This window comes from Uloborus diversus, chromosome 3 (assembly GCF_026930045.1).
Source record: "Uloborus diversus isolate 005 chromosome 3, Udiv.v.3.1, whole genome shotgun sequence".
Taxonomy (NCBI): domain Eukaryota; kingdom Metazoa; phylum Arthropoda; class Arachnida; order Araneae; family Uloboridae; genus Uloborus; species Uloborus diversus.
The window spans coordinates 48,876,341-48,898,144 of record NC_072733.1 but is presented as its reverse complement, the minus strand read 5'-3'; the positions used below and the strand labels follow the sequence as shown (position 1 = coordinate 48,898,144).

The window sequence follows — 21,804 nt, the reverse complement described above, 5'->3', positions numbered from 1 at the left end:
GTCCTCCAAGTGAAACGATACCTCTGGGGGTGCTAGTACCAGGTAGCTATTAGCTCTTGGACTAGTTCTAAATTCTCATTAACTGCTCGATCCGGTGATGGTGCTGCCATCTATCGGTATATAAAAAACAATGGAGGCAAGGCACTTAGTATGCAGTCCTCGACATAAATGCAGTTGAAGTCAGTTGTGACTCTTGAATAGAATATTTTTCTAATGAATTTACTGATACAAATGTTGGCAATGCAGTAATATTGTGTCGGGGTCGGGAAGAAAGTTTTCGGATACGTCAAGTTTAGCCGAAAATAGCGAGAGTATTTACGGCAGTGTTACGTTTTGTGCGTCCTTGTATTAAAATGTCTACAGAGAACATTAACAAATCAAGGTTCCCACATTACAAAAACAAAGGAAAAGACCAAGATGTAAGTGATTAAGTCTTCTTTGTTTTATTGTTTTGTGCGTGACTAAGCCTAACGATGTGAAATGAAGTGTTCGAGTTTCTTGTGTTACTTATTAATTCACTAGTGACTCATGTTTTTATAATATTGACATTTATTAAGTATCCCTGGAATATCATTCATCATGTACTTTTCATATTAGAGGTTCCTTATTTCATTAACTCATTAATGTTACAATGAAAAAGTAAAAAATAAGTAAGCGTACTCATTACCAAAGCGCGGATTTTTCTAATTTTGGGTGTATTTTTTTACTAGTGGATGAAGAGACAAGCGTTATTTGCTATCATTGTTGAGCTGTCCCTTTTTTGAAGTCGGCATCACGTGGGAAGTAGAAGAATGCTTAAGAATGAACCAGTTATTTGTCGTTTCTGCGCGGGCAATTAAAGACTAAAGAATTTATTACAATCACATTATCTCTGCCACGTCGCGTATATCCCTCTGTCAAAGCTTACTTTGTGTACAGTCTATGTAGAAGTTGGGTCAGAATAAATGTCATTCGCGCCGGTTATAACGATGTCGAGAGGACAAGAGTCGTTTATTCCTTACCGCAAATTTTTAACAATTGATTTTCACGCTTTTGAGTATTTGGCTCAATTTTCTATCTTCCTAAAAAATTACAAAGATGTAAACCGTGACAGATGGCGTATGACAGAGCTACTAGATGAAATAGACATTTTGTTGTTTGGTCTTGCCTAATCAAGACAAATTACTGCCCAGGTCTTGGTAAAAAACGTATGCCCCCTAAAAAAGTCGCCAAAACGCACCTTTATCTAAAAGTTCCCTTCATGTCCAAGTTAATTTTTTTTTACCTTGTTAAGGTTTTTAGTCGGACTTTTTTGGAAAACCTTTTTTTCATGTATGCTTGAACAAAAAATGATCTATAAGTCCTTACAAAATACTTAGAATGGTTTGAGAAAAGCATAATGTCTAATATGTTTTCAAAAAGTGACATTTGTAGACAGTTCTAAAGTCATTTTTTTTTCAAAGAGAATTTCATAGATTGCTTTTTTTTAGTTTAGTAAAATAGAAAAACTGCTTGTTTTGTGGGCTCAACACTACAAGAATGACCCCAAAAAAGTGTTGTAAATAGGGATGAACCGGATAGTGATTATGCCACATACCGGATTCGGGATATCCTGCATCTCTTCACTTGCCGGATTCGGATATTCAGATCATATATCCTGCGGATATCGGGCTTTAAAGTTACTTTTAGTTACATTGCTTGTTCATACTTTTATGTAATGCTGCATTAAAAAAATAAATCGAACTTGTTTCACACATCATTTCTATTAAAACTTATTATTGAATAGTTTTATTATTCATTTTTAGCTTTACAATAAGTCACAACTGTAATTAGACTTGCATGACAAGGAAAAAAATAGTAAAAACAGAATAACCCTGTTTATAAAGTAATGCATTTTCTTGTTTTTAGCTTTGTTATGACATAAGAAAAAAATTGCTTTGAAATTCTTTAAGAGCAATACACATGTAAAAATTTTTCTAATATACAAGTAGAAAAAGAAAATACTAAAACAGGCCAAATTAGTTTTTACACATGTAGTTTTTTTTAAACAAATTAACTTAAACAGTATAAATTCAAATTTTATTTTAATTCCAGAAATTATAGTTACACATTATTTAAAGGTGCAAATTAACATCATAAATATATTATTAGGACTAAAGCTAAGCACGTTCACTTTAGAAAAAATTAACAAATTCAAATCTATGATTAAAAAATAAACTCAAAATATTACTTTTAAGTTCAAAAAATGGGGGCACACATTCTTAAAATTAACAACTTAATACATCATTAAAAGTTGTGCTCAACAAGTCCCTTTTTTTTAAAAACAAATTCATAAACTTATACATTAATAACCATCTTAAAACTTTACTTGGGCAGTTCTCAAAAGGTGGGAGCAAACACAGACTTCAACTTTGAAGCTTCAACACCAAATAACTTTCATTTTAATTAACTCTAAAATTTTTGAGGTAAATTATAATGCTGTATAGAGACAAGAATTGACATAAATTATGGAAAAAAAGCTCTTCAAATGAACTTAAAAAATATTTTCTTTGCTACATGGCACAATTTTGGACATACCAAAACGTTAACTGAGCAAATGTACCATTAAAAAAAATTTTTTTTTATTATTTCCATACGTTTCAAAAAAAAAAAAAAAAATTAAAGGCATGAATCTTACACTGAATAATTTTTTGTTAATATTTTATACAAATAACAAAAGTAAAGACAGATTATTTAATTTGTAAACGATTTTGGAAAAAAGTAAGTTTGAAATTTGATGCATGTCCAAAAGTTACGATCTTTACAATGCTATTATTTGAGAACTAAGTACATGATGTTTTCGTTTTAAAGGTATTTATCGATCCTCAGAATCAGTTTTTAATTGTTTAAAAGTGTTTTCATAAGCTTTTATGCAGTATCTTAGAAGAAAAATAATTTTTCTTAAACATACATGTGAGATGTCCAAATGGCGTTACGATCTTGACGCCGATAATTCTGTCCGTTTATTTATAATTTTTTTATAATCCACTGTCTTCTAACATCAATAAAAAAAGATTATTATGATGTTATCTTTTTTAATCCATTGGTATTTTGCATAATTAATACGTTACACATTGAACAATACATAAATTACAGTAGAAACATGGCTTGTTATGATCGAACAAAAGCCATTTTGCGCGAAAATCGCCAAGCAAACCTCCGTTGGCGACAACACAGTATACGATAAGCTAAAGGTTACCAGAGGGGGATTCCAGTTTGACAAATGTAGTTAATCCTCAGCTGCACCAGTTTTGGCGCCTTTATCACCTGTGCTAGCAATTTTTTTTTTCCCGCCGCTATTATTATTTTAGAATTTTTTTTTCTCTTTCTTTTAAACATAAAATTTAACAATCTCCAAAAAGAAATACGAATTTCTTTTTTCAATAATTTTTTTTAGACATTGTTTTAATTCTTATGACATTAGAAAAAATATTCATTAAAACTGATGTCACTTTTTACATTCTTTCTTAAAGCATATTTTGTTTATTTTTCCTTTAAAAATATATATGTCGTATTTGTCTCTATTTTTATTCCTTATTTGTCCCAATAAACCAAACTACAAGTTTGTATAATTATTTCCATGAAGCTTTTTTCTACCTTTCATCAACTTCTTCAAAATCATTCCAAAACTTTATTATATGTAAAGAGCAGTATGTATGGCCATTCAAGTACTTCATTAATATCCTCTTTATCATTAAATTGCAAAATTCAAAAAGTAGTAAATAAAATTTTCATTGGAAAAGCTAAAAATCTGATTAACAGTTGTCAAAAATGGTGAAACTTACATTATGATGATGTCCAAAATCCGTTACCTACAGGACAACAATGTCCAAAATCTGTTACCTACAGACTGCTAATTTAATTTGCTAATTAACAATTTTTACAAATACCTGCTGTCTTTTCACGTTCATCTAATGTGTTCTAGGTATGCATACTATAGAATAAAAGCAAAATTGATATCAAATTCGAAAATTTTTGAAATGGCTCAAAGTTAACTTTTTTGTTCCCACCTTTTGAGAACTGCCCACTTTAGTTTCAAAAAATAAAGACATTTGTGAAAGAAGCAAATTAACACCTTAAACATAAATTCCAAAAGATACAGGTACATAGTCTTAAAAGATGGAAATTAACAACTTAAATATATTATTCAGGGTTATGCTAAACTTTTGAATTTTTTAAAATCATTAATAAACTTATACTGAAAAAATCCATTAAAATTATTTCTTTCATTCAAAATACTCAGGTACAGTGTTTAAAAATGCAAATTAACATGTGAATTATTTTAAGAGTTATTTTAACCGTGTTCACTTTTTAAAACAAATTAATAAACTTATACTTAAATAATCAATGAAATTTTTTTTTACTTTAATTCCAATAACTTCAGGTACACACATTAAAATGTTGTACTGAGTAGTGTTACTATTTACATTCTAATGTATTTTTCTTCCTTCCTACATCAAATCAATAACTTTGTTAAGTGCGGGAAGCTGTAAGATTTTAATGTCTCAAATCAAAGTAAATCAAGTATTTACTTTCTCACTAAAACTGAACTAACTTTAAATATGCAGGAAACACTCCTATCAATAATTACAAGAAAATTATTTAGTTTAATGTAGTCTATAACATTTTTCAAGTATTTCAATTTACTTATTTTAAAAGTAGGGTCAGACGGGGCAATTATGGATGAAAGTACCATAACATTTTAATATTTTCTTAATTATAAAAGATAAAATGATTTAATTTGGCATTGAGTAAGCTTACACAATTTAGAAATTATTCAAATAATCCCTTTACCTAAAATTACATTATTTATTTTATTTAAATTAAATGAGTGACCAAGAATTATCCTGGATCGGAGCAATTATGGGTCACACATGGGGCAAATATAGGTCACCCCCCCTTTTTTTAAAGTAATCCATGTCAAAAGTAACTATTCTAAATTATTATTTCTTAGCCCACTAAGACTTTTTAATGACAAAAAGTTTTATGTTTAAGAAATAACACTGATTGAAATAATTTGATGTTACTCTTACTAGCCGACTACAATTGGCTATTGCTCTTTGCTCTAAGCCCACAATTTGATGAAGAAAATTCTTTAATAGTTGTATGCTACCTTCATCATTCATGTTTCTATCAACTGCAAGGATTTCTTTTCAATTTCAATTAACTAGATTGAAAAAAATGCCCTTATTTCAAATTATTTCTAGAAATGTCTCGCTTAAACAAAATTAGATTTCTGACACTTTGTTCCAGAAAATTCATTTCTGCTTTTCTTTGTCCAAAATTTAAGTTACTTTCCCATTGTGGAATGTGTTGCTTATCATCATACACAACAAAGTATGTCTGATTTTCAAGTACAGAATGAATTCAGTTATAGCACCATCTTTTAACATTTTAAAAATAGTATTTTTGCAATTGTGTTATTGCAAATTCTTCCCTATTTTTGTCGTTATCATAATTCATTTTGCATTTCAACACTGTCTATATCAGCTTGCTGAGGTACTTTTATTTTTTTGTAAGCAGGGTTTTTCTTATTGACTACATTTGTGAATTCGATTTCTCTTGCAGTTACAATATAGACATTGACTGCATTGGTGAATTTGATTTCTCTTGCAGTTACAAGATAGACAAACGAGTTTGATTTGTTATAACTATCGAATTTGTAATCTTATTTGGTACTAAAGTGATTTGCATTAATTTGTTGCTTATTTTGCTTCTTGATGTATGCCATAATTCCATGCTGACATAAATTATCTTCAAAGCTGAAATTGATTTGAAGGATTGATACTTGAGCAGTAATTAAAGAAGATAAAATATCTAATCTTGCACTTGGAGCATTAAAATTTCTTTTTAAGAGAGAGTTTGGCATAAAAATGGATAAGTCGAAGTTAATACTTATATTATTCACATAGAAATAAATAAGAAAAACATCTAAAATATCAGAAAATATACTGACCCAGAATTACCCCGGTGACCCAGAATTATCCCACTAAACTGGGGTATAAATCAGCATACTTTTATGCTAACTTTTTTTAAAAAGAAGAAAAATGTATGTAGGTATGAAAAGCTTAGATTATTTGCTATTAAAAAACAGCACCAACAAAATTATTCCTTCAACAGTGTTTCACCAGCACAAATCTTGAAAAAAATCATGATTTTCCGAGGCAATCTCTTTTTTTTGAAGATGTTTTTATAGAAGTTTGAAAACTATTTTTTCTCTCTTATTTACTTAACTGTTGCATTGTTTTTGCCCTTGGTATAGGAAAATTGAATGTATAAGGATGACTTAGCATAATTTAGTTTTTTTTTGCAAAAACATTTTTTAACAGTAAAAAGTTGGTGACCATTATTTACCCCGGAAAGAGAGTGACCCATAATTGCCCCGTGTGATCCTACTGAAAATTACTATCCAACAGATTGATTTAACAATTACAAAAATCACATCGTGTCCCAAACTAATGGTTAAATGATGGTTTGACTAATTTGGATAGTTTTTGGTAATTTGTACGAGGAAAGATATTGAGATTTATTTAGCAAAGATAAAAAAATTTTAACAGTAAATTTTGAATGTATACCTTTGTTAAGAAGCAAATAAATTAAAAATATAGACTGCATACATTTTAAGATAGTTAACATTTTATGCTTTCTAAAAAAACATGGCTATTAAAAAACTGCTTTTTTGTTTGTAAAAAAAAAAAACAGATTTCTCAGAAAAAAAGATCTCCCCCTCCCTCCCCAAGCAGAATACTTTAGGATGTCCTACAACGTAAAATCATTTGACCAAAAATTTTCTCCAAGTATACTTCAAGCATTGTACTCGTAAAAAGGTGACATTTTTTACAAATTGGGTGAGAAACTTCCGGAAACATCAGCTTTCAACTCAATGGCTAATTAAAGATTTTAATTAACAAAATTAGTTGATCATGAAAACTATTAAATCAAAAATACTTTAACAAGGTCAAAAACCTAAACCAATTGAGATTCTTGAAAAATGTTTTATATGCTTTCTAAAATAAAAGAGCAAAGATAAATTTTTTTATAAAAGTCCGAACCTAGGTGTTGAACCAAGTTTTTTTTTTTTTTTAAATTTAACATGGCATGAAGGACCAATTAAAATAATGTTAATAAATAAATAAATTACTAAAATGATAAATAAAATGAGTCGAGTTAGGGTTGCATATAATAAGATGCTTAAAAACTTTCTAAATAATTGAAATATTTTGTGGATGCAAAAGGATTGAAATGTCAAACAAGACACGCAATTTTTGGTGACCAACGTGTTTCAATGTTGGCATGTTTCCAAAGCATATGTTTATGGCGGAAATTGCAGTGGTTGAAGATAGATTGGGAAAAAAGGACGGAAACCAAATACATTAGAAAAATCGGAATCTTTTCAGATTTATAAAAAATATAAGATATAGCTACCATCTGTCTTTCACGAGAAAAATTCTCGCCGTCACGTCTGAGCCCATCTACTGTACTCAGCATATTTTATGGATATGTTAATGTCATACATATTTAAAAAAAATTACTACGTTAGTAGGGTTGTGGGTATTTAGAACAGTGTACTGGAAGAGGCTATAATAAGCAAGAGGGTAGATAGCTTTAAAAGGGTTATTAGTCTTCATTTGGGACTAATAAATTGACTTGGGGGGGGGGCAGCCTAGTCAAAGCCTATTGCTGATCATCACATTTGTATTGCAAGAACAGATTTCATGCTAACATTTCTTTTATAATTATCAAGTAGTTTTTTTTTTAAATATGATTTTTAATGTTTTGAAACTCCAACCTTTAAAAACTTGTTATTTCTACTTTTTAATTTTAAAAATGTACTTATTACGGGCAATAAAGGTCCATATCACAGATCAACATCTTAAAATTCAAAGCTAATGTGCTTCTTTTATAAATGCTATTACATGCGTTATAATTAATTTTAATACTCATTTGATTGATTAACAACCTTACATAAACTTCAACTGATCTTACTTTTTTTATTTTCACTTTAAAGTATTTTACAATCAAATTGTTTATATACATATTTATGTATGCTATTTTTATATTAAAATATTACTGGAATAGGAAAAATTTATATAACTAGGGGGCTATCCTTCCATGCTTGCTTACGCTCGCCAACCCCGAAAGTCCTTACTGTTAGGCATAAATGCCTGTTAATAACAACAGTAAATAATCCTAGCTCATCACCTCACAACACCAAGAGTAAAAGAATGTTTTTCCTTACTTATAATGTATTACCAATCATTCTGCATGACTGGGGTAAAAGATTCTTATCAGCACTCATTCACATTGGTCGAATGGACCGAATGTTTGTTTCACTTTCGTTCACCTTTGGCAGGAACTCCGTTGTGGATGACATCATAGATGCTTCTAGAAGGAATCTGATGGCACGTGTGCTTAACGATAGCAGTGATGTGTCTGTGTTCACGTGACTCGGATATGCTAATGACCCGGGGGGATATTTAAACTGCTCGTGGCTTATGCTCTCTCTCTTTAATCATCTCTCGTCGTTGTAGGCGGTCGCTCGATCGGCATTCGAACTTGCTTGTTCACTTGCTTCTTCGTGCTGCTCGCCCTTTATTAGAAATGATGAGCTGGAATTAGCTTATTTCCCAATGGGTTTACTTCATCGAAGTTTTTAGTCAATAGTCATGCAGTTTGCATTGCAGTATTAGTTATCTATGCAAAAGTAGCATGTGGAGAGATTATGTTCTTAGTATTTATTTTTATCATTTACAGTGTGTTTTAACTATTTACATTATTGTTTAAATAAACTTCATGAAAGTTAGAAATAGTTTGTTAGTCTTATTTCCGAACTCACTCTGCTAGTATCAAAGAAACATTGGGGAGATATTATTAGATTTGAAATTCTCCCCAACACGGGTTACAGGCCTAGTCCCTTTCCTGTGCAGACCTAGTGAAAATATTTTTGGATAAGACTAGGAAATGATAAAGAGTGTACATGCATCTGTAAAAAGACGGGGTTGTACTGCTGCCAAAAGTACATGTACCATTGGATGGTGTACATTTCGATATTTTTCAGAAATTTTGAAAAATTTTTTTTGGAAGCTGCAAATTCGATAACCCATCTGCATATCTGCCAACTCTTCCGAATTTTCCGGAAGTTTTACAGATTTTCATGTCCTTTTCCGTTTTTCCTGTTATGAGCAAAATCTTCCGGATTTTTCATGTTTTGTAGGAAAAAAATTATATTTCGCCAATTTTGGCATTAAAGATACTTTTGTGAAACATGGCACCCGCGTTTTAAGCCAAGTAGCCAAGGAGAGGTTGCCGTAGGAGAATCGCACGAGAAGACGTGAGGTTAGATTATGACGTCACTGAGGGACTTCATCAGGATCCAATCGAAGCGAGCGTCGCGGTGGGCAACTAGGGGTACAATTTCGGCGCCGATCTTAATTTTCTCGTTCGCCTTGTTTTTGCTTCGTTCTTTTTTTAAGACGAGTACGAGTAAAACAACGTTATTTCCTAACTTTTAAAGAATGCAATACAAATAATATTTACTAAACGAAAGTAAGTTCAATTGATATTTAATTCATAACTAATATACTGTTAAATGTAAAAAGAATAGGTGTCCTGTCTGGTATTATTTTGGATTAAAATCTTCAGGATAAAAATATCTTCCGGATTTTTTTTCTCGGAGGTTGGCAGGTATGCATCTGAAGATGAAGTTGTTGGAATGTTGAGATGGAGGGGCGACCAAGATAGAAGCGACTTAAAAGATTTTACCAAGATTCGAGAATATTAAAGTTTGAAAAAAAAATGACAAATTTCGCTATCCAAATTGAAAAGCTCAATAACAAGAATTACCTCGAATGGGCTACAAATATGAAGTTAAGCAAATATGAAGAAATATGAAGATGGTCATGTGCAGTTCCTTCGGATCGTTTCGGGATCCGAGCTCGCTACACTCGCTCACCGGACACCACAATAGTAGTCTAGCTTTAGTTCTATTAAAAAAGTAGTGTTTTTTAAATATAATTCTCATAAAAAAAACACTTATGATTTTCATATATTTAATGGGGAAAATTACTTGGACAAGCTACTTGTGCTATAGATTATAAAGCATAAGTTAGCAATTCCATTATCTTATGAGAGAAGTAGGCAAGGGAACATTTTTGTACTAAAATTAAACATAATTTTTATTTCCTATATACCATACATACTCGCGTATAAGTCGAGAAATTTTGTCCAAAAAATAAGGCTCAAGATGGGGGGATCGACTTATGCGCGAGTAAAAATTTCCGAAAATTTTTTCTGATCAAAACACAACGCGAAACGCCAACGTGCGGTTACAGGTATGAGTCGCAAAGTTGATCACATGACAAATTAAACTTGATTTAATGAAAAATAATAATAAAATAAGCCTAAAAAATGTTCGCAAAACAAGAATTTTTTTAAAAATATTCATTGAGAATCAAATCAACAATTAAGAGAAATCGTAATTAAAAAAAGCAAAAAGCACATTTGTTGATGCGGAAAACTTTCCATACAGAGGTATGAAAATTTTACATTTCTTTCATTATTTTTTAAATATTTATTTTCAATCAACGTATCAAAAAATATTTTGTGAAAAATCACGCTCCCTGTAATTTTAAATAAGTGAACAATACTTTATTGCTTTGCTAGTGGCAACACTTTGCTCGTTTAATCGTCTGTTCTATTGCTAATTTTTTTTTTGTCGCACGTGTTGCTCTCTTTCACATAATGGCTGAAAATTACAAAAAAAAAACGTAATTCTTACACTGCAGGGTTTAAGCTGAGAGTTATTTCGATTGCTGAAACCACTAATAACTCAGCTGCCTCATGGGAGTTTAATGTTAGTGAGAAATTGGTTCGAGACTGGCGCAAGAAGAAGGAGGAATTGATCCAGATTCCGAGGACAAAAAAGGCACTGCAGCATGGAACAGCATCTTTTCCAAAACTGGAGGAAGCCCTCAATGATTGGGTTTTAGATTGCCGTAAAAATGGATACGCTGTGTCGCGAACAGCAATTCGTTTGCGTGCAGAAAATGGCTAAAGGAGAAGCATTTGTTGCTCCTGGCAGCACTTTTCGTGCATCAGCCGGATGGTGCACGCGATTCTTGAATCGACACTGTTGGATATATTTAGATGTTATAGAGTTAATAGCCTACAGCTAAGCTGAAAATTAGGCAACTCATTTCCAACTGAATTTTGAGGGAGTGGTCTGCCCGAAGAAAATAAAACATGAATCACTTTTTAACATTGAAAACATTTATTTAGCATGTATTATAAAATAGTTACATTACAATAGTTTAGTCCTCCAAAAAATATTAAATTATGCTAGGTCAAAGGATCTTACAGTAAGTCCATGCAGATGTCAAAAGTTCTGTCGGCTTTCCACAGTGAATTCCACACAGGCAGAAGGACGGCATCGCAATTTCCCCATAATTGCACGCAGGTCAGTTCATACCTCAGGCGTCAAATTCACCATATCCAGGAAAATATTGAAGATGGACTCGCTCTTTTTCTTTAGCATTGAAGACCAAACAACCCACTTAAGTCGGACTATAACTTTTCATTTTTATGAACATCATAACAGCACGCGCTTCCAAAACTGGGGGCATCAATGACGAATCATTCGGAAAAAATCCGACCTCCCCTGAGAGGCCAGTAGCAAAAACTTTGAGGACATGGACGAACACATACACAAACAACACAAAACGAAAAGACCAGTGAGAGAGAGAAGATCGAGCTATGGTCGGTCCGAATATTTATTGCCAGATCCGACTGTACTCGTAACAATGTGACGTTACCTCATTTGCATCTTGCAAGAACAGCTCAACCCCGGAAAAACACAGCTTGCAGGTTGCACAATTCTTATCTAATTCGACATTCAGCACCCAACACCTCAACAGGTTATCTTGTGTGATTGACATGTGCTTTGTCGGAAGTTTACCGACTTCTGCCGAATGGCAGCAACCAATCATAGCGTGCCACAAATTTTCCGAACACTTCCGATTCAAACTCAAACATTTGAGTGTCAGTGGCAGGTGGATGGGATTTCCCGTGCAAGGTTTTTCCCGGAATGGCAAAAGGTAAGTTACAATTTTTTTTTTAAACAATATTGGTGAAATCCTTCAAGAAACAAAAATAAAGGCATTTAGCCCAACAGACACGATTTGTGCTTGCGGCAACGCACTAAAATTGCGCAGAAACTGCCTAGTGACCTGGAGCATAAAATAATGGAGTTTCAGCGTTTCATAATACGCAAGAAGCAGGAGTTTCGATTTGAACTTTCCCAAATAGGGAATATGGATGAGACCCCCGTGTCTTTTGATCTGCCGGGAAACCGAACAGTAAATCAAAAGGGGGAAAAAACTGTCCTAATAAAAACAACTGGACATGAAAAGACTAATTTCACCGTGGTACAGTCGTGTTTGGCCGATGGTGGCAAGCTACCGCCTCTTATCATTTTTAAGAGAAAAACCCTCCCGAAAAATGTAGTGTTTCCTCCTGGCGTCGTGGTTCGCGCACAAGAAAAAGTCTGGATGAACGAAGACGGCGTCGTCGACTGGTTAAAGACTGGGAACGAAGGCCCGGCGCCGCCTTGTGCAAGGACTCCCTTTTAGTATGGGATATGTTTGCTGCGCACCGTTTAGACGTTTCTTCAAAACAAGTGAAGAAGCACAAAACAACGCTTGCCATAATTCCTGGGGGGGGGGTTGACATCTGTGCTTCAACCCCTCGACGTGTGCCTAAATAAGCCTTTTAAGGGCCATGTTCCGAAGTACTGGGCAGAATGGATAAGCTCCAGTTTGCCCACGACAACCAAGGGCGACAACCTAAAAAAGCCAGATATAATGTTGGTCGCCTGTTGGGTTAAGGACGCTTGGGACGAAATCCCCCGAGAAATGGTGATTAAAGCTTTCAAAAAGTGTTGCATCAGCAACGAGCTGGATGGTACAGAGGACGATGAATTATTAAGTGACAATGCCGAAAGCGACACGGAGTTAGATTCTGACGCTGCCGCGGACGATGTTTATGATGATACAATGACGGAGGACTTCCGCGAATTTTACTGCGCATCTGACTCGGAATCTGAGTTTGAAGGCTTTTGATAAGATTTTTATATTTTGCTGTTTTTTCTTTTGTAAATAAATGTGTTTTTTATGTTTGAATTTATTTGAAAATATTTTGCGATTTTCTTTCGGAAGTTGGGGGTCGACTTATGCTCGGGTTTCAAATTTTTTCCGATTTTTTTTTCTCTGAAGGTGGGGGGTCGACTTATACGTGAGATCGACTTGTACGCGAGTATATACGGTATACTGAATGCAAAAGAAATGGCACTGAAAAAAAACCCTACAATGTTTACTCACTGTAAAGACGAAGCAGCTTAAAAACATTCCATGATCATTAATTTTACTATGTTCAGTGTCAAAATATGTGTGTATAAATGTTTTAAAATGTCGAACATTTGCAAAGAGCGAGCAACTTCTGACATTTTCTGAAAGCAGTGATTTAGTAAAAAATGTTAGTATGAGTGTTTTAAGAGTCGAAAAACCAAACCCAGTGGCACGACAGCTCATGGGGGCCAAGGCCTACTGTACCCATCTCTCCTTCTGACCAAGGGCTCTGGGGTGCTAGGCAGATGTTCCGGTTAAGAGGTTAGCCTAACGCGAACCGCCTAGGTTTAGTTCCCAAGCACGTTTGGTACTCATTCTATCGACCCGCTGAAGGGATGAATGGCTGAGTCGACCATGCCTGAATCGGAGATTGAACCAGGGCCTGTGGCATGAAAGCGTGAAGCGCTACACTGAGCTACGGAGTCTTTAGATGAAAGATCTAAACGCAGATCGGTCAGAAATGCTGCTAACAGGCTTAGGTGCACAAAATGCACCCAGTGTACTTCAAATCGAGTGAATTCCCCAAGTGTTTCCGAACACATTTGCGAAATAATCATGCACTTTACTGGAGAAAAAGAGTTGATCTAAGACTGATAGAAATAAAACTGGAGAAAAATGTTATTGTAGCAAAAAATAGTGATTATTATGGCATTAATACTTCTATCATACCTCGACTACCACTTATTTCATCTGATAGTAACGTGCCTTTAAATTCAAACGTAAACAATTTCCTGTTAGATTAGCCTTTCTAATGACTAAATAAAGCACAGGGTCAAACTGATTTAGTGGAAACATATTAGCAGTAATATCAGGTTTCAAAATTCAATTTGTTGCTTTACGTTGTTATTGTGGTTCACTTCTTAACATCAATGCATTGCAAAAGTATGTGACATGTTTCGCTGTTCAGGTCTTAATGATTCGATTTTTCACTTTACTTTGTCATTGTGGTTCAGTTCCTAACTTCAATGCATTGTAAAACTAAGTGACATGTTTCGCAATTAGAACTGTCCAATAAATTCATTTAGTGTGTGTGGGATAACATAATATATACAAGAATGTGGTTGGAAAAAAAAAACAAAAAACAAAGGTTGAAGGTTCAAAATTTCAAGAAAAGGAATCTGTATTTTTCTCTTGAAATCCGCAATTCTGTCAATATTTGCGGAAACACAGCCAGAGTTGGACTAATTTTGGGTAAAGGAGTGGAAGTCTCTAAAAATCCTGGAGTCGGAGTAAGACATTTTTCCTCTGACTCTGCAGCCAGTAGGGAACTTCATTTTTTGTAAGCATTATGGTTAAGGGAAAAACATTTTGACGGCAACATTAGCAACAAAGGATTAGAAAAAAAAAGAAAATCATAATACTTCTCTACATACACGATTGAAAATTTCTGAGTTTTCAGGTATAACAGAAACATAATCAAATGATCTGACTCTTGAATGACTTACATCATGTCCATGACTGAAAACTGGTTTTGTCAAATCTAAACAAATTTTATTAAAAGTTTGAGCCTGTGCATTATTTACAGTCGTAGGGGGGGGGGGAAGGCTAATCTAACATGAAATTGTTTATGTTTGAAGGCAAGTTACTATCACATGAAATAAGTGGTATTCGAGGTATGATATAAGTACAGTCGACTCCCGCTACAACGCAATCCGACTTACGCGAAATGGTTATAACGCGAATTTTTCATGAGTAACGAATTTTAGAGCTAACGCGAATTTTTCGCCCACAACATGAATTTTTTTAGAAGGAAGTATCAGCTTCATTTTTGGCTACTAAATATTGATTTTGTGAATGTTATTACGTCCCTTTGAGCATCACTGACAGCCAAAGTTCCCACGCCAAATTAGTCTAGTGCATCAAATAACCATAATGGCACCTTAGTGTCAACTTCATCTTAAGTTTGAAAATGTGAAGAAAAAGTTTCTGATAAAAAAATTTAAAAGTCAAAACAAAAAGATGTCCGTAAAAGTTTAGAACTTAGTTTTAATATTGAAGCTTGCAGAGCAGTCTAGCAAAGTAAAAATTATGAAAATGAAAGCTACACGCGCTCTTGCATTGTGGATTAATAAAAAGATCAGGTAGAGGAGATGTAGCCATAAATTGATAAGTTTTCAAATAAAAGATGAAGCATATTTAAAAATGTATTAGATTAGAATAACGATCTGATCTTGGAACTGAAATCATCACTAGTATCCTCATTTTTTAACTCGTAAATATTGCTACTGTATCTACTGTACAGTACTATTCTGTGCATCATTTTAATTTTACTGCATGCAGTGCGTACCGTGTTGTTTTATTTTATATCTTTTATTCCCATTGGTCATTCATTTTGTGCATCTTAAGTATTTCATGTTGAATAGCAGTTTTTTAATTTTTTAAATACAGCAAAAGTTCAGTTCTTTATGGAAGAAACTGTAATGGTTAAGGAATGCTTTAGAGCAGTTTGATGGGTGTTTATAAGTGCCTAAAACTATTTGGTATGCTTTAAAAAAATTGTATGCATATATTTTTCCACAATGCGAAATTTCAACTTACTCGAGGAGTCTTGGAACGCATCCCTCACCTAAGTCAGGACTCGACTGTATCAGTGTTATTACGAGCATTTTTTTTTTTTTTGGCGACAATATTTTTTCTCCAGTTTTATTTATTTCAACTCTTTTATCCAGTAAAGTGCATAGTCATTCCGCAAATATGTTTGGAAACACTTACACACACGCACAGAACTCACTCGGATTGCAATTTGCGAATCATGGTGTGCATTTGCATGCCTAAATCTATCGGCAGCTATTCTGACCGATCTTGATCATATCTTTCATCAAAGGACTCCCAAGTCCACTGTTTTTTTCCTTTGTAAATTATATTCAAGTGATCGAAAACACTCATTCTAAAATCAAAATCCTAACGCTAAAAATTCAAAAGCTAGAACTACATCTAACGCTAGAAGCGAGTCAGCAGCACGTGTAAACAAACGATCGTACCTAAATTAACGTTGGTTGTTGCCAACGGAGAGAAAGAAATATTGGCTCATTTTGCGCCACGCATTAGCGTTTTATATATATATAGATTACTTATTTTCAAACTTCAAATTTTTAACTCGAAACTTTCGGTTTACTGATGAAGTGGACAAAATGACATTTTGTCCAGGACGTTTTTTTTTCCGGCGTTTTTTTCTGTGGTCAGGGGTCGAAGTAGTCCTATATATCCTATATTTCCTATATTTTCAAAAAAAGCATCAAAATCGTCCTATGTTTCCTATATTTTTCAAAAATGTCTTATATTTCCTATATTCCCGTTTTATACCATATATATCTTTTAAAAAGAACGGTAAATAAACTTTCTGACATCGGATTTTTCGCTGAAAGTACGTGCCCAAACGAATTTCAAATTAAAAAACTCAACTGACTAAATTCTGCAACAGGCATCTTCTCTCATTAGCTACAGCAATGTGACGTCACTCTATAGTGGGTGGAGTTTCAAGAACTAATGCTGAAGTTGGTTTTTGAATTTTGCATTGGGGGGGGGGGGGGTGGGCAACAGCCGTTTGTTTTGTTTTCCATCATGGTTTTGGTTGGTATATTTTTGCGTTCAGTGCATTTTCTGATCGGAATGTTCTAATTTTCTTTTTGCAATCTTTTCTTTTTGTGGAATTTTGGGATCGTGGAATAATTAGTTCCTTATGATGTTAAAACGTAGTTTGTTGTAATAAGTAGAATTATATAATGGCGAAATCGCATCGCTTAACATTTCGTGTGGAGTTGTTGAACCAGGAGGACATTAATTCTACAAATTTTGGTGCATGGTGCACTAAAGGAAAAGATGATTTTATCGCTTTTTGTCATTTTTGCAACTGTTCAGTGCCCATAAGCAATAGTGGATTTTCACAATTGAGGCAGCATGCTAAAACATTCAAGCATAAAGAAAACTCTGAAAAACATCAGAAGGATCCTTCTCAAGCTCTATTTGTTCTTAATACAAGTGGTAAAGGGTTCAGTTTAGATATAAAATCTAAGAGCAGTGGAATTAGTACTTGGGTCATGAGTGAGGGAAAAAAAATAAAAATTACCTTTCTTCAAATTTTGTTTAGTTATTTAGTCTATAAAGTACACTTTTTTCAAAAATTATTCTTTCAACTACAGAAAAGTCATTATAGATGTAAAGTATTTTGTTTGAGGTTTTTTTTCAACAAAATCATTGATAAGAATAACTGAATAATATATGATACGTATTATTTCTTTTTTCATAGCAAAATTATTCATATAATGTGTCCTATATTTGTCCTATATTTTTTGTGGAAAATGTCCTATATGTGACAAGTCGATCACTTCTACCCCTGTGGGGTGGATAAAATAGGACAACCCTGATGAACGCAAGTTAGGATCAAAATTGAATATGGCAGTTATGCTTATAAAGCTTATTAATTAATGCGGAACTTTGTTTGGTCCGTGACTTTCAGATTTTTCATTAGAAACACGATTTTCTGCATTATTTGGTGCCAATCTGTCTGTTATTTGTGAACACGTGTTTAGCTTCATTAGCAATCATTCTAAGGTAATCGAACTGGGCGGAGCATTCAAATACCTCAAAACAAGAGATTTCAATCAGGGAAACTCTTCAGAATGATGTTTCCACCATGCAATTGGATTGCCACTCCCATATTTGCCAACTCTACTGTTTTTAACGGGAGACTCCCGTTTTTTGCTTCCGACTCCCAATTTCTCGTTTTCTAAGATTTTCTCCCGTTTTTGCAGTTTTTTCAATCAATCATCAAAAAGTTTCACTTTCTTCTCAATAAATGGCACCCTTCTCTAGTCTACTAATGTCAGGAAATAAGAATTTTTCCAATTAATAACTCATTTAGTAAAAATTAATTTTTTGGAAACTTTCCACTTTGCATGCTCAACAAAGCAAGTACTTTGCCAAAAATTGCAGCAAAGATTTCAATTCTTTTGCATCTTGAAAATTTTTCAATTATTTTGAAAGTTTGAAGTTATTTTAACATGTGCTACCCTATACCTACTTATTTTATATTTTACTTTAATTATGTATTGTTTTTTTTTTGGATTTTATTAATTAAATCTTTGTAGGTACTTTTTTGGTAGAGACATGGGAATGTACGAAACTTTAAGCAAATTCACTCCTTATTTGGTTTTTCCTTTGCAGTATATTTTTCGTGCTGCTACCATTTAGCTTACGTCTGTGAAAAATCCCCATTTCACTTTAAATATGCAGTGTGAGTCAAAATGAATATAATAATAACAAAAGGCTACAACTATTAAATGAGAAAAAATTAATCAGTAAAATTTGCACTGAATGTAGACAGAACTTCAAAATTTATTTAGGACAAGGTGTTTGTGCTTCCCTTGCTCAGCACAATTGAAGAACTGAAAGAATGCATTTTTAATGCACTTGCATAGATTACTTAATGAATGCTTCAGAATGTATGGCGTGAAATGGCCTACCGCTTAGATGTTGTCTGTGTAACCAAAGGAAGTCACATAGAAAATCTCTGACATAAGTATTAGAGATGAGTTCGGGCTCATATTTGAGAGCCTGGGCCTGCCCGAGCCCTAAAATTTGTAACCGAGCCCGGGTGATATTGTCTCGGACCAAAATCCAAGCCCAAAGGAAACTTTCTTGTATCAAAAACCGAGCCTTCTACAGTCCGACATGATCTCTCTGTTAATGAAAAAGTTAAGTCAAATGTTCTTTATTAGCAGAAGTTTCTAAATTTTCTCCAAATGCTCAACTTCAAATGCACCACTCTGTGACACTGTAATAGTAATCACAAAAAAAACACTATAAATAGCGTTTTTTTTTGGGCGGGGGGGGTTAAATTTTCACAATGATTGAACTGATATAAATGTTTTTTTTCATTTTCTAACTGTAGGAAAATGTTTATTTTCTGTGAATGTGTTTGGAGATTGACGATTGAATATCTTTGCTTGAGTCAGAGCCCTGAAACCTATTTTCGGTTCTAGAGCTTAAGCCCACTTCGGGCTCGGGCTGTTGGGCCTGGGTTGAGCCCCTCTCATCTCTAGTATGTATACAAAAATTTTAAAGTTCCGTCTACATTCTATAAAAATCTTACCCATCAATTTTTTTTTCATTAAATAGTTATAGCCGTTTGTAATCGCTATATTTATTTTGACATACCCTGTAGTATTCATGTTATTTAAAAGCATAATTTAATAATTCTGTTGTGAAGATATTTCGCTGGTGAATCACCTATAAACATCTAGTGGAATCTCCTGTTTTTTTTTCTTCGAAGGTTGGCAAGTATGTACTCCTCTTAATAGGAGGAAGAGTAAAATATTTGGACAATTCCTGCCTTATAACTTAGTTTTCAGCATTTGCTGTACTTTGTACTTCTTTGTCTGAGTCTTCCTGCTTGTCAACTTTTGGTTTTTTAACACATTCAGTGAAACTGCTAAAAATTTCGTTGTGAACTTCCTCTTCAAAGCTTTTATCAATGCTTTGGTCTTTTGTCGCCATGGACTCGCTTTTCTGTCCTGTTTCTGAATAAGTTTCTTTTAGTATACAATTTGTCACCTTATTGACATCTTATAAAAACAGAATTTAAATTGGGGATCAAGTAATAGCAATACTAACAGAATTGCCAGCGTGAGTGAAAGGCCAAGGAATGTCAGGAAAGGTGAAATGTTGGCAACGTGTACTCCAGTAAACTGCATCATTAGAAGAATCAATTCTCCTAAGACTCTTCTGAGTCCTTGACATCGAAGTTAATTGGGAGTGCGCCATTATCGAAACATCAAAACTGCTGCAAATCCAACTGCTGCAGAGCAATTGGTGGACGACTTCAATCATCTGTTTCCATCTACATCGGAGGATGTTGGCTGTAAGAATTTAACGCAGCATAGGATCTACACTGGAGAACACCCCCCCCCCCTATTAAGCAACATCTAAGACGACCACCATTCGCCAAGAAGGAAGAGGTTGAGACCCTCCTGAAAGAGATGCGGGAGAATGACGTCATCGAACCCTCATCCAGTCCTTAGGCCTCTCCCATTGTCTTGGTCTAAAAGAAACGAGCTCCACTAGATTTTGTGTCGATTACCGATGACTGAATGAAATTATCAAGAAAGACGGTTACCCTCTTCCATGGATAGACGACGCCTTGGCCACACTTTCCAGACACAAGTGGTTTTCGACCCTGGACTAAAAGAGCGGCTACTGACAGATAGAGATACACCCTGATGACTGAGAGAAAATGGCGTTTACAACTGGACAAGGCTTATGGCAGTTTAAAGTAATGCATTTCGGCCTCTGCAATGCACCAGCTATGTTCGAGCATTTTATGGAGACTGTTAAGAGGACTCTCCTACGAATCCTGTCTGGTCTACTTAGACAATATCATCGTGGGACGCAGTTTCGAAGAACATCTGGCTAATCTTAGGAAGGTGCTGCAAAAGCTTAAGGCCAATTATAGTTTGTTCCGCCGAGAAGTGAACTTACCTTGGGCACATCTCTACTGAGAGTGTACAAACCAATTCCGAAAAGGTATCTGCAGTCAAGAGTTGGAGTCGTCCCGAAAACGTCCATCAGCTGCGAAGTTTCCTGGTGCTCTGCACGTACTACAGGAAGTTTGTGAAGGGTTTTTTCCAACATTGCACGACCTTTGCATAAGCTGACGAAGAGCAAGCAAAAGTTTGAATGGTCCGAAGAATGGAAAGATGCATTTCTATGACTGAAGGAGGCTTTAACATCAACACCTATTCTCTCATATCCTCAGCTTGGAAAATCCTTCATCCTCGACACTGATACGAGCCACGCAGGCATCGGAGCTGTTTTATCCCAAGAAATTGACGGCAATGAACATGTCATTGCTTACTGGAGCAAATGCTTATCAAAGTCGGAGCGAAGTTACTGTGTCACCAGAAAGGAGTTGTTGGCTATTATTAAAGCTGTAGAACACTTCCATCATTACCTCTATGGTCGAAAGTTTCTCCTTCGGACAGATCATGCCTCGTTGACTTGGCTTTTGAGCTTCAAACTTCCGGAAGGCCAGATAGCCAGGTGAATACAGTGGCTCCAGAAATATGACATGGATATCAAGCATCGAAAAGGGTTATCTCACGATAATGCAGACGTTTATCAAGGAGACCCTGTCCTGAGAACTGCCTCTATTGTTCCCAAATCGAGAAACAGTATGGAACGACTAGCCCTATTGCCTATCTAGTGACAGTGACTGCAACATCATCAGAATCTGATCCATGGAGTGACGACTAAGTTCGAAAAGATCAAATTTGAAGACCCAGACATAAAAGCAATTTTGGAATTCATGGAAAGTGACAGTCGGTAACCTAGATGGCAGGACGTTTCCATCTTCAGTCCTGCAACAAAAAGAAATTTGGCTTTATGAAAC

General features: G+C 34.4%; 1 protein-coding gene across 1 annotated transcript in view; it reads left to right on the top strand.

Annotated features, from left to right (window-relative positions):
- Positions 1-273: 273 nt before the first annotated feature.
- LOC129219253 (importin subunit alpha-3-like) overlaps positions 274-21,804 on the top strand; it is a 202,417-nt gene continuing 180,886 nt past the window's right edge. Inside the window, exon 1 of the mRNA XM_054853581.1 lies at positions 274-419. Within this exon, the coding sequence (XP_054709556.1) occupies positions 354-419 (66 nt within the window). The 5' untranslated portion in view covers positions 274-353. The remainder of the gene's footprint in view (positions 420-21,804) is intronic.